This window comes from Poecilia latipinna, unplaced genomic scaffold, assembly GCF_001443285.1.
Source record: "Poecilia latipinna isolate Pla-1442-1.1 unplaced genomic scaffold, P_latipinna-1.0 Scaffold1250, whole genome shotgun sequence".
Taxonomy (NCBI): Eukaryota; Metazoa; Chordata; class Actinopteri; order Cyprinodontiformes; family Poeciliidae; genus Poecilia; species Poecilia latipinna.
In genome coordinates this window covers 176514-190400 of record NW_015113866.1, presented here as the reverse complement: position 1 = coordinate 190400, position 13887 = coordinate 176514, and the positions used below count along the sequence as shown (strand labels likewise).

The 13887-nt window shown below is 37.3% G+C and overlaps 1 protein-coding gene across 1 annotated transcript; it reads left to right on the top strand.

Annotated features, from left to right (window-relative positions):
- Positions 1 to 2296: 2296 nt before the first annotated feature.
- Positions 2297 to 10759, top strand: LOC106960987 (cortexin-3-like). The gene is made up of 2 exons (XM_015054421.1): positions 2297 to 2648; positions 8244 to 10759. Exon 2 carries the CDS (start codon positions 8322 to 8324, stop codon positions 8571 to 8573), a length of 252 nt encoding a protein of 83 aa, XP_014909907.1. The 5' UTR covers positions 2297 to 2648; positions 8244 to 8321; the 3' UTR covers positions 8574 to 10759.
- The last annotated feature ends 3128 nt before the right edge of the window (positions 10760 to 13887 follow it).

The following is a 13887-nucleotide window of genomic DNA, read 5'->3' as shown; positions in this document are numbered from 1 at the left end:
TACCCAAAAAAATTTTTTCTTTTTAGGGTTTTTTTTTTTTTTTTTTTTTTTTTTGGCAATTCATTCAACTTGACAAAGTGTAGGAGCTCCCCAAGTCTGTTAGGAATAGTATGTATTGTATTGTTGTGATAGCAGAACCTTAGGGTCCTTGGTGGATTTTTAAAAAGAGCATTCAAAATGTTATCCTGTACAGGCCCTGCTTATCTGGCAGAAAACTTAGCAGCAACTAAATACCAGTAGCAACTGAAAACTAAAGACTGAAGACGAGAGCTGAGTCGGCACAGGACTTCTCAGTACAACTGTGTGCAACAACGACAACTTACAACTGACAAGGATCTGACAAAAGACAGAGACAACAGGTGGGCTTAAATACACAGGGAGTAATTAGGGAACTAGACACACCTGTGAAACAATTAGGGAGGAGACAGGACTCACAGGGAACAGGATCAAAATAAGACACAGAGAAACCTAAACTAAGCATACAGAGAACTCAGAAAAACCTAAATCCTGACATTTTTTCCATTAAGCACTACCACTGAATAAGAGGATAACTCTAAAAACGTTAGTTATCTAACTTTAAGAGCACACTTATTATTTTTTTTAAATAAACTTTTTTATCTGTGACAATCATTACACTGATAATTACTGTAGATGATAGCTTGTTTGATCAGGATGTTGCATTATAATTGCCAATTACTACCAAACCAATGTTCTTTCAGCAGAGACGTCAGTTTTTCAGCCCGTGAGGATGTTCTTTACAACTATCAAATCTATTTCCTCATGATTGTGAAAATAATAATGTCCAGTTCAGTGAGTGGATTTTTTCTATTTCTGAAAAGCGTTGTGCTCATGTTGTGTGATCCTCTGGTGTAAAATAACATTCTACTGGGCTCTAATGCCAGTACAGACACCAGAATATGGTGTAGTTGTCAGCAAATTTGATAAAATCGTCTGAGGATGGTGACGCATCAGTAAGAGTCTAGTGGCTGTGCACAATAGGTTTTCCATGTGTTCTGCAATCCTGCCTCTTTTCAGGTCAGGCAGGTCACATTGAGCATAGCATGTTCTCGTTTCGCTCTTTTTTTGGTTGCCTAGTCTTGTTGCTAGGGTTGCAGCTTTATCCATGCAATTATTGTTCTCCAAGCTCCTCCAGCAATTGCTCATACAGCTAAAAAAAAAAAACAAGGTAGAGAAAAGCTAAAGCATATTCTATTATAAATTACAAGGTGCTACACATAAATCTATAGTTCCAACAGCATATTCAGAAGGTAACCTCGTTTACTTAGTTTCACTTATCTGTTTTAGAAAAAAAAATAAAACAGAACATTTAAAATTGCAGTTGCTTTGGAGATTATTTTTAACCTTTTGTACCAGCATCCTCAAAGTGTAGCTGCAACATTAACTTGTTTTTGGTTTCAGTTGTTTTAATCTTTGTAATTTCTCTAACTGAATGTAGGGATAAGTTAGCTCTAGTGGTTACTTTGTTAATTTATGGGGATATTTACATTCCAGGAAAACATAAAGTCATAGAGAAATAATTAGTTCCTATACACTCAAGCCTGCTAAAAGAAAAATATTGAAAGAATGCCAGAGGGAGCTGAATACTGGGATGATGTCAAGGTGGCCTTCCAACCTTAAATACTTAGTGCTCATCACCAAAATAACAGTAAAAATATGTAAAAACCTGGTCAGCAATTCCTAAAGTGGTTTGATATTGTAGACCAGTCAAGATGTTTCCATTGACTATTGAGAAGAGTAATGAAAACATTGAAGTGGGTCTGGGGATGAGACATTTTTGCCACCGAATAAATGAAATCAAAATGTTGGTTGGAAATGTTTAGGCACAGTGAGTTGGTAGGACTGCTGCCTTGCAGCAAGAAAGTCCAGGGTTCAGATCCTGACCTGTTTTTTTTCTGCTCAGAATCTGCATGTTTTCCTTGTGCATTTATGGGGTCTCTCCTCTGGGTAGAGATCCCGGGTACTTCCTCTAATAGTCCATAAACACGACTGCTACATGTGTGTCTGGGTGTAACCCACCTCTCAGCCAATGATTGCTGGATATGGGCACCCTTATGCTCCAAGAGTAAGTACATGTAGATAACAGAAGGATGAAACTGTCTAATTTCTTGTGTGAGCTTTTACTACTGTAGTAGCATAGTAATGCATCTATTTTTTTTTACACATCTGTGTTAATGTATGTGTGTGGAACTGCACAATATCATACATCTCCCATTCAGTTTAACCATGACCACACCTTTAACTTATCCACTTGCAACATCCATACCCTACCTGGAGGATTGCTATGGCAACAGGTTGCCAGTAGCGACAGGGTACTTCCGTGACCATGTTACTGTGGCGATGAGCGGCGCGTCAGGAGAGAGAGGGGCGTGAAAAAAAAAAAAAAAAAAACATCGCGGAGCAGTGAAGGGTGAGGTCTGCCGGGCTCAGTCAGCATAGACAGAAAAAAAAACATACCCAGAGTCGGGCTTTGTTTTCTGCCATGAACTGAGGAGCCCCGCGGTCAGCCGGGACGCATCTGCTCGCTACTGCCTCTTGTTTAGGTGAAGGAAGCTGAAGGATACCGTCGCATCCACCGGAATGGAGACCTGCCGCTGACGGAGACTGTGGAGCTCCCCTGATAACAACAGGTTAGTGTTTGGACTCGGTCACTTTCTCCTGCATCTCCTACAGCTTCTACTGATACTGGAGGCATTTTAACGCGGTTTAACACCAAAAAATAGCAGATTTAAAGTGTGGCAGGTTTACCGGTGGCAGGAAAAGAAACGGAATTTGGACACGTTTCTCATTGCATGCACGTGCAGAGCGAGGAGCCCCGCTGTGCTGACGGTGGCTTTAATATTTTACAGCTGGATTATTACAACATGCTCGTAGATAAATAAAGAGCATTTTTGGCAATATTTAAATGGCGACATCACTATGCTGAGATTCTTGGAGATTTCTGCGCTGAATCAGTAAATCGGTGGGTGTGTCTACCTATTATCACACTTATGTTCCTTAAATTTAGATGTTTTAACAGCAAATTAGACCCCATTAGTATGAAAACGTTTGTTACTTTTATTTTTGGCTATTATTGGTGTCCCGTTAAGTCATTCTATGTGTTCATATTTGTCTTTGCATTTTTTGACAAAAAAAAAAAAAAAAAAAAAAAACACGCAGCCATTTGAATGAAATTAGCCTATTCTTTTATAAATATAATATAAAACAATATGCATAAATGCTTTAAATCAGCATCGCAATGTATAAATGCAAAGTCTACTGAGAATAAAATTGTAATTTTAGTATATTATTAAAAATTAATATACCATGTCTGTTCATTTTTTTTAGTAGATTAATGATAAAAGACAAACAGAAATGACTTTTCTCAAAGCTTAGTGATTCTATTATCCTTTTCGTTTCCCCCTACACAAACGCCTTTTGAATTCTTTATAACCTTATTTATGGCAAACACAGACAGCGCCTGCAGCTTACATCAAGATTCCAAAAATAACCTGCTTGTTTTTCTAAATTTAGCTCCGTATTTCTGTCACATTGAGTGTAGACTAACATTTTTACCAGTCCTTGATTTGCTATTGAACTAAAATAACTCATCTTGGTGAATTGTTTCGAAAACCTGACATATAGTGTATTTGAATCTCTTTCATCCTGTGACTATTTTGGAAAATAGTCACATAAAGCATTTGCTGATGAGCAGAGACAGATAACGCGCCCCTTTTCAGATGTTTTCTCTCTTTTTTGAATTGTCACTGGGAGCTTAACCATTTGTTTACCCCCAAAAAAATGCCGTCAAGAAATGATCCCAAACTCGAAGTACTTAGTCATGGAGTCACTGATCAAATAAATGCTGCAAGGCTTTGAAGTGAATTACATAACCTTGTAACAAATAGCTGACTGGTTTCAGGCCTAAGTGATAATACTGTGTAACCTGTTTGTGTCACTGGAGGACAAACCGATGATAATATGACAGTAAACACTGATGGAATACCAATTGGCGAATGGAAAACTACTTTGTTACTCACCATTTTTTCCTCAGTGAAAGCAATGAATCTCTGTAGTCCAATATCATTTTTGAGCTTTAAGTGTGATGGATTACAGGCTGCTGATCAGTGAGGCAGGACTGGGATTTTCTCAATCTGTGTCTCTCATGTGAGTTGCACCCACCATCACCATCCCCCCCCCCCTCCGCCACGCCCCCCCCCTCCTCCCTGCTAAGGCAGGAGGAGACAGCTCCTCTTGTCACTTTGAGTTGTCTCATAACACATTCAGCGCTTCTCCCAAGTGATTGTCAGTGTCTGAGACAGCTCTTCATGCTTACTGAAGCATGTCCAAAGGACACAACCTAAAATAAAAAAAGGGGAAAAAAGATGGGAATTTTGGTTATGTAAACGTTACCCAGAAACATCTGTACTGCCATGACAAATCTCAAAGCGACATGGAGGAGAAAAGATCTAAGGATGTCACACTATATAATTAAACCCAACCAAAAACATTTTATTGTCATTTTATTCTTACAATCCTGAAACACCTCAACTGAATCCTTTATAGCTCAGCTTTGAGCTCTGCCGACTTCACAATCTTTAAGAGGCTCTTGTTATTTCCGACACTCTGCCTTCGTACGTCTTCACAACTTCGCCTTTCCATTATGCCATTTACAATCATTCTGAGTTGAACTGAGAAAAAGTTTCTAAATGAGTTCAGCAGATGCACAGTTTCACCAGCTGTTTGCTAATTGCTGCTGCCACTAGTCTGGAGGAGCTTTGTGTAATTAGGTGGTATGACAAGTGTTTAGGCTTCCTACCACCACAGATTCAAAACAAATTCTCAAACATGCATGAAAGAATCAAAGTTTAGGTAACAAAATTCTATCATATCAATCATACAGCTAAGAAAAATTATTTTACATAATACCTCTTTCTATAAAGAACTACCAAAAAATTAAACAAACAAAATTGTTTATCATTATCATAATTTACCAGTCAGATACTAGATAATAAGCAATAAATAATAATAATAAAACTTATATATTTGGGTATTCCCTTACAAGGTTTTAATAAACAGTGTTTACAGATTCTCTTGCTTTACAGATAAATTCTGTTTTCAGCAACATTTCTCTCTTGGGCCATTTTCTCAGATAGAGAAACAGCGTCAAATGGAGCCACTTACTGTTTTAAAATTGATTGAATTACCCCGCCTCGCCTATAGAAAAGGAAAACAGCTGTCTTCTCGTCAAAGTTTTTGGTTGACCCCATGCTGTTTGAACAAATGATTCACACAGCCGCCTGCCAAAATCACTAGGAGAAAAGAAATGTTGCGCTTGCCGTTACACCCACTTCTAGGCTTCAAGGTCAGTAGCAGTATACATAATCTAACCACATAAAAAGTGATTCTACATTATTATTCACATTGACTAAATATAAAAAAATCTACATAACCTCCAGGTGTAAAGTTAAACTAATGCAAAAATGACTCACAAATGCATTACTTCTAATAGTCAGTAGAAATCATCCTCTGTGGTCTTCAAAAACAAAATACAAGCAACCTTACATCTGCTATATTAATTCATATCTAATTTAAAGTTGTATTACGGTGAAATCAGTAATTTTTCTTTACCCATGTCTATCTTCTGATTAGCAGTCAAATACAGTCTGGGTCGGTGGTTATGTAACAATATAAATGATGGATGTACCCCTTCATTTAAATCTGTAACTGATGCAGAAGAGGCTTAAAGGGATAATTTATTTTTTTTCATTGGACTTGTTTGAAGTGCTCGTAATTGGGCGTATGAGCCCAGGAGCAGTCAGAGCCGTCTCAGTTTGGATAAGAACAGAGGATTTGCAGTGATGAAACCAAGTGAGCAGTTCCTCAGAGTGAAAAACAGCTTGAACTTCTAAAATGTCACGGCTGTAAGAGAGAAAGGATAACACTTCCATACAATGCAGAACTGGTTTCTTTCTATAACTATGATAAAGAACTGGAGTTTTAACATGGCAAATGTTGTACTAACCACAAATATAAATGTTGAAGTTTTCATTCACTTTCATTTTCACATCTTAAAAAAAAATTAAAATCAATCACAAATGACCTGAATAAAACATTTTATTTATTTAGATAAAACATTATCCAAAAAATTCCAATGTGAAAAGTAAATGCACCCGAAACCTAAACACAGGTTGTGTTATCCTTGGCAGCTAAAACAGTTTTTAAGTGTTTATGAATCTTTCACATCCCTTTACAGAACCTTTGGCCCAATTGCCATTACTGAATTGTTTTAAATGAGCAACATAGGTTGAAGTATTAAGTTTCTGTTTAATGCCACAACATCTCAAGAGAATTTAAGTCCAGATTTTAACTTATTATAACCACTCAGTTTGTGTTTTTATCATTTAGAAGTGGACTTACTGTGTGTTGCAGATCTTTGTCCTGCTGCTTGAACTTAAAGTAATAAATTGAATTTCCTTCAGAATATTTTGATACAGAGCAGAAATCATGGTTCTACTGTGGGACTTTGTGTAGGTTCTGAAGCACCAAATTATCACCTGATTGTTAACCTGTTTAGGTCCTTTTCCTGAACGGACCTAAATTTTTGGAAGGTGGGTGACCTTCCACAAAGGTTACTCACCTCCCAAAAAGTAACCAACAGAATACTTTCCTAAAAGTCTTGGACTTCATCAAGATTTCTTGTTGCTCATTGTGAACCCAGCCTTCATGTTCTTGTTAGTCGTGGTTTTCGCCTTTGAACATTCATCATAAACATTCAAAGACATTTATGATGCCTTCAAACTGAGTCAAGTGACCCCTGAAGTTGGAGTAATATTAAACTGTCCTTAGATCAGGGCATGGCTTGCTTTTTGAAATATTTTAACCAACTTTATGTTGTCATACAGTCTTTTTAAGTTATTTCTTAATTCAGAAAAAGTGGCTGTAAACCTCCCTTTATGTGGTTAATAACATTTAACTCCTCTTTGCAAAAACCGAGTTAAATGTTAACTCAGTTTTTAAACTGGTTATTGACATTATTCTGTCAATAGCCACATAAGTGACTGAATAATACAGTTATTCAGGAAGGTGATGTTTTTTTTCACTGCAGTTTTTCTCCCTTACATATGTGTGTCATTCTTTAAACTAATCAAGCTTACTAGGATATATAATCCAATTAAACATTTCCTTCAACTATCAACCTTATCACATATGAGTCATTCTATAATTGGAGATACATTTGATGTTCAGAGTCATTATTTTTGGCCTGCTTTCTTGAAATGTTTTCATTTTTTTTAATCTTAAAAAATTATTGATTATTTGTATGGATCACAACATGTCACTGTTCATAACATTAATATAATTACATTTAAACATGTTTTATATAGTTCCATAAACATAACTACTTGTTGTTCGAGATGGTCATGGCTTTTTATCCCCATTTTTGAAAATGATGGAAAAACAGATTTTTCAGGATTTTTTTTTTTTTTTTTTTTGTCTACAAAATAAATCTAAAGTTAAAGCAAAATGTCATTATTTCATCAGTAAAGTCAGATAAAGAGGCACTGCTACTAAACAAACATTAGTATGGTAGCCCAAAGTCAAGTTTTGTGATAAAAGTTGCAGTAAATGAGCCAAAACCCGTTAAAGATTTATATATATCTATATTAGGTTTGCAGTATTTGACTCTGCAACTGTTCACTGCATCTGCTTGGTAATCTGTCCTTCATCCTCCTGCTGTAAACCTATCTGGAATCATGCTTCATTGATGCAACCTTGTCTGGGGAGAAATTAATTTTTTCCTCATACCTGCCTATGCTCAGAAATAAATGTTTCTCCCGAATTTAAATTGCTGCTGCAGATATGCTGCATATCAGAGTAACTCACAGAGGACAGGGCGGAAAACGTTCACAATATCAAGCTGCATAATGATGCCAGTGACTTATCTACCTCCAGACCACATTGCCTCCAATAAATGTTGCATAACTAAAACTCCACATTGACAATTCAAACCCCCAGAGCTATTTAGATTTTTATGCTGAGTTGTTGTTATTCACTGATTAGGCTTTGTGGCTGGAGTTCCAAAAATAGACTCATCCAGGAGCAAATTCATTCTGGCCTGAGACTCTTTATGTCCATTTGTAAAGTCTGGGAGCTTATTTTTGCTTCTTTTTTTCTGGTTTTACTTGTTCAGCTGTCAAATTTCCAGGGACAGAATCTCTAACCTATCCATTTGGGTTTTCTCACAGGTTTTAACCCGTTGAGCTCAAATTTCACTCAGAAATCTTTCAACAAACGACAAAGCGCTGGAGCCGAGACGGTCAAGCATGGATGTGCCCAGGATGGCCGAGGGCCTCTTCAGCAGCACGCTGTCCTCGTCGGGAGGTGGCCACCATGTCCCCTCCTACCTGACGTTGGAGCAGAAGGCTGCCTTTGTCTTTGTGCTGCTGCTCTTCATCTTCCTGGCACTGCTCATCGTACGTTGCTTCCGCATCCTGCTCGATCCTTACCGCAGCATGCCCTCATCCAACTGGACAGACCACACTGAAAAGGACACCTTTGATTACCGCATTGTCTGAGGAGCCCAAACAAAATTAGACTGGATTGATACTTACAAAGCACTGCTGCCCTACGTTCGAATGACTGCTGATTCACTTGGAAAATTGACATTTTTCTGAAAAATTCTCCGAAGGTTCCAATTGATTATGGGATCAGTGATTGGTTGTGAAAAGAGTTTAACAGCTTCTCTCTGCCAAATAAGAAAGTTCTCAGTCAGTTATCACCGGATCCGTCAACCCGCACACTAAGATGATGAATAAGAACTCTTAAAGGTTCACTAGAAATAGGGACTCAATTTCTGAAACTAAGAGGCAAGTTGCCTTTGAATCGTTAAAACAAAGACTTTGGATTTTACTTAAACTTGTACTTTAAAGACTTGACTCGGACTTGGTTTAGGACTTACCTGAAACAACGTTTATCTCATGTAATTAGGATGAAAGTAGCCTATCAAGTGTAGATCAGCTGAATGTTTTCAACTTTGAAATTAAATATGAATCCATAGTTTTAATGGGGGAAAGACTCTATCCTATGAATTTTCAAAGTACATTTTTTTTAACATGTTGAATTTAATATTGCGGAAAAAATGTGAAATGTTCAAGGATAATGATTTGAATTCATAACTTAAAGAAGTTCTGTGTCTTAGGCAGATGGTTGCCATTGATCCAGTCAGAAAATTTTACTTTTAGTCATTATAAAATTAAGACTTGGCTCAGACTTGACCCACATGACTCTGATTTAGAAAAAAAAATAACTCGTGAACATCTCTATGGGTCACAATCGTTTTTCTCCGCCATCCGTTCTTTTGTGGACTACCTCACTCCTCCGTCTCATGTCTGAAGGTGTTTCCTCACAGTTCACACAGGGTCCAGTGTTTTTTGATATACAAGCCAGATAAATGGTGGCAGTGTTTACATCTGATCACATCTTAGAATTTTTATGGATAATGTAGACAATCAGTGTTTAAAGTAGTTTAGAAAAATGCAGTGTGACTTGTTTGGGTTGTTGAGGTCATTTTTTTTAAGAGTATTTTCTTAATTTGCAAAGAGGTCCAGAAGACTTTGTGTGATATGATCCATTCTGAGAGTAATCTGATTGCCTTATATCTTTATTAGATATATAAAAGTTAAAAAAATTATATATATATATATATATATATATAGGATCATAAAGCAGGTGTCACAATCAGAAAGAAGACATTTTTGGTTGAAAAGCTCCCTTTAATGCTTTGGAACGAATTGAACAGTCAGACGCCAGCAATGAGTTACTTACTGTTATGTGTGTGTGTGATAGGAAGAAAAAACTAACCTGTATGTGTCCCTTCAGTTACTGAGGGGACACATCGAGTTTCATCGAGTTTAGATGTAAACAACCAACAGAGGTGTTGAAGTAAAAAAGAAAAAGAAAAAAACATTTACTGTGCTGTAATGTGTGCCTAACTTAAAATATGTTCTAGGGAAAAGAGAGAAAATGGGTTAATATTTTTTATTTATTTATTTATTTTTATGTGTGTCTGTGTTTATGAGTGGATGCATTTGTGTGTGACGGCCATTAAAAAAAATCTAAACAGCATTTTACTGCCTGCAGTTGGTATATTGACAGTTGGTATGCCAGATCTGCAGTGTTGATGTTGAAGATGATGAAGCATTTTCACATCCAACCCTTTACAAACTAATGTTGTGGCTCTTCCTTTGGGCAACTTTTCAACTGTGCGCCTTATAGTGTAGATTGTTTACAGTATCGTAGGTAGCAAACACACTGGAGACTTTATTGCAACAGTGTCTTTGCTCTTCACAGATGTCATATAACTTGTTAAAAAAATGACTGGAAAAAAAACTTTAAAAATCTCTGATCTTGTCCCTGGTTGGACACAAAGTGAGCTGTGATCCTTTTGATGAAATGTGATGTTCTCGTGGTTTGCTGTGGCCTTTTACTGCAAAATGCAGATGTTGCAATGTTGTGCTGAGGTGAGTTTCTCTGACTCTCTCTCTCTTTTGTTTTTGTTTTGTTTGTTTTTTCCCTTGCACGTATATTCTGCAGAGTATCCTGTCCATGCATGATAAATGGTGAAGTGCTTTAATCCTGATGTTGTAGTTGTGGGTCAGTTGCTCAAGCAGCCTTTTTTCTGTCTGTTCTGGAGCCTTTTGTTTCGATCTGTTTCTTTGCCTTGAGCTGCTCTTCTTTTTGTAATAAAAATGATCAGAGTCCACAACGAGCTGTTTTATGTCTTTTATTTGATCATGTTAATAAACCGGGATGTAAAAGTTGGTTTTGTTAAGAACAAACACCTGGAATGGGGTGACGAAATGGCTCTTTGTATCCTTACTGACCTTTACAAGGCAGTATCTGCCCGAGGCTCACACACTCTTTTCCATTTTATCAGGGTTTGGCAGGGGTAGCCGGCAGGTGTCTCGATTGGCTTGCAATGAGACCAGACACTTCGTCTGGGTACGAACATGCACACAGAGCGGTCTCCAGGCTCCAGACCCAGGACCTCTCCTTTGAGCAAAAACTCTTCAGAAAAAATCTGCAGAATAATAATTTCCTCTCTCACAATCTGCATATGCTGATGTGCACACCTGCAAAGGCCCCTGCATCATTCCTTATATTATGTAAAACATAGTTTTTCTCCGCAAGAGAATTTGTGAATCTTTTAGGTTGCTTAGTAATTCTGCAGATATCACGCTTTCACCATTTCTTATTTATTTATTTTTTTCAAGGGAGAGCAGAGGAACAGATGTGGATCAGAATTTTAAGTAATGTGCAGCCTGTGCTTTTTGGATTGTTATGTAAGAGACAACATCTTTACTAAAGCCTCAGTGTTTTTAAAAGTCAGAATAGTGAAAGAAACATCATCAATAATTGATAACTGCTTGTACTGTGAAGTTAAAATTAAACATTTATTGTATGGTTACAAACACACCTTCTTTGACCTGCTGGTATCTGGCAGGAGGGGCCAGTTGGTTTTAAATAAGGAGTCATTTAAATACAGTTTATTTTATGATTCCAGTTCACAAAAAAATTAAACTGAAGGCAATTTATGAGACAAACTGGTTCTAACTGTATTTATCAGTCACATTGAATACAGGTTATAGTAACATACAATCAAATTCAGTTGACAATTTAATATAATTTTTTAACAATTATTTCAAACAGAGTGGCTTGGGTGTAGAACAGCTGGCTGCGTTTCCACTTTAAATCCATTTGCTTCCTGGGGATAATCAGGAGGGTTGCGTCAGAAAGGGCATCCGACGCAAAACATCTGCTAATTCTGCAAACAGCTGTGAAAAGTGAGATGATGCTGAAAGGATAATAACAACCTCAGGAAGATTCCAGTAACATTGAGTCATTGAGTTTGCAGAAAATCCTGCTGGGCAAGAAACAGGCGACAGTAGAAAGCAAACACTTAATTTTAACAGGAATAAGTCTCCACCTGAACCAGGCTTAAGAGGAATTATCTGTCATAGGGACAGCAGAAAATAAACACACTTGGAGTACTTTCTAAGCAGAAAACACCAGAGTACACAAATAAGACAATGCAGAAATACTTTCTATGGAAGGAAAAAGTAAATATAGCATCAAAGTAGTGGGACCTATAGCTCTGTTACTGGCTTAACCAGGGAATAAAATAAAACTATTCAAACTAAACAAATGCATTGAGCTAAGGAGATTTTCTATAGACAGAGCTGAAGTGCACAACGTTGATGCGTCAAATCATTCAAGGAAAGACATGCAGCTTAATGTGGAAGTTCAGGGCAATAGAATAAAAACAGAAATAAATAAATACTTAAATACTTAAATAAAAACAGAAATAAATAAATAAAAATAAATAGAAATAAAAACAGAAGAGAAAGTTTGCAGTAGCTTCACTACTAACTCTGTCCAGTAAACACATGCAACTAGCAAGACCATCAACTCAGTTGAGAGCATATAGAGCAATCATTTCCTTAATATTAAAGGGTTTTTGACTGATCAGATGTTTAATTGTGAGAAGAAAATATGTAAAATTTACCCTGGATTTAATATTTAATGGTTGTATTATTATTTACTTAGTTGAGCTGAAGAAATAATCTTGCACTAGACAAAATGCTATCAGTTTTCATCAAATCTCTGCACAACCAAACATAGGTTTTGTTTTTAGCATCCTCCACAGGGGGTTTGAAATTCTGATCATTTCAGCTGATACCCAAAATAGAGGCTTATCGTTTGGGAATGAAAGCGCTCATTTGCCGTCCCTAAAATCTCATTAGCTCGTGCCAAACAAACATTCTAATCCCTTCTAAACACACACTTACCCAGCAAGTGGAAGCAGCAGGAGGGAACACGAGCCATTATTGATCAATAGCATAGTCATGCTTTCTGCAACATGACTCACAATAAAGAAAGCGACTGGTAATTAAATTGTTTTTTTTGTCTCCACTGTGCACGCTCAGATGCTTTATGCTAAATTTATTCCCTCCCAAACGCCTCATTTCACTATTCAGCCTCCATTCAATTTAATGCTGTCTGAACAGGTTGGAAGGGATTGTTCCCCTGTGAATGTCGAGCTGCTGCACAGGATGACATAAGGGAGGGCGTATTGATATTAGATAATGGATTTCTGCAAGGATTCCTTTATATTCACAAATGTTGATGACTTTCCTGTCGCATCCTTCTTTGACAAATAGTTTGAAGACTTATAGAACATTCGTAGAAAAAATAAGGACCCTGCAGGATTTTCCAAGGAAAGTTTTATTACTGCAGATGTCAAAGTCAACGAGAGTCACTGCATTCACAAAGACAAGCTTTACCTCAAACACTTTAAATCATAACATGCAAGTTAACGTCACTTAGTATGTTTTGACAACACATTTTGGATATTGTTCTCATTTAGCGTGCCAATCCTTTCAAGAGATAACCACAAATCCTCGTGTCTGTCTGGTGTTGCTGATGTAACTGCTATCTGCAGCAGCAGATTGTGGAACTATACAACATTCTGTGGTCACACAGAGGGCTCTTTATATCAACTTAATGACTTAATAAAGGGAACTGCGTAGATGATCTCTGGGGAATATTTTAGCATTTGCCTTCACAGATGTAGCCTCTCTAGAATAATGTTCAGAAGCTGAAAGACGGAACTGAGTGTGAAGTGGTGAGGATGACAGTCAGATCCTCTCAGACCATCGGTCTAAGCTGGGCAAAGAGAAACCGCTCCCTCTATGTTGGTTTCGAATGTCTTTCTGAACTGGTAGTGTTTAAGCATCACGGGTCCCTCGTCAGTTACTGATGTTAGGGTGGGACATGAGGTGGGTAGAAGATTTGGGCTATGAGAAGTAATACAACATCTGCTCCAGTTTG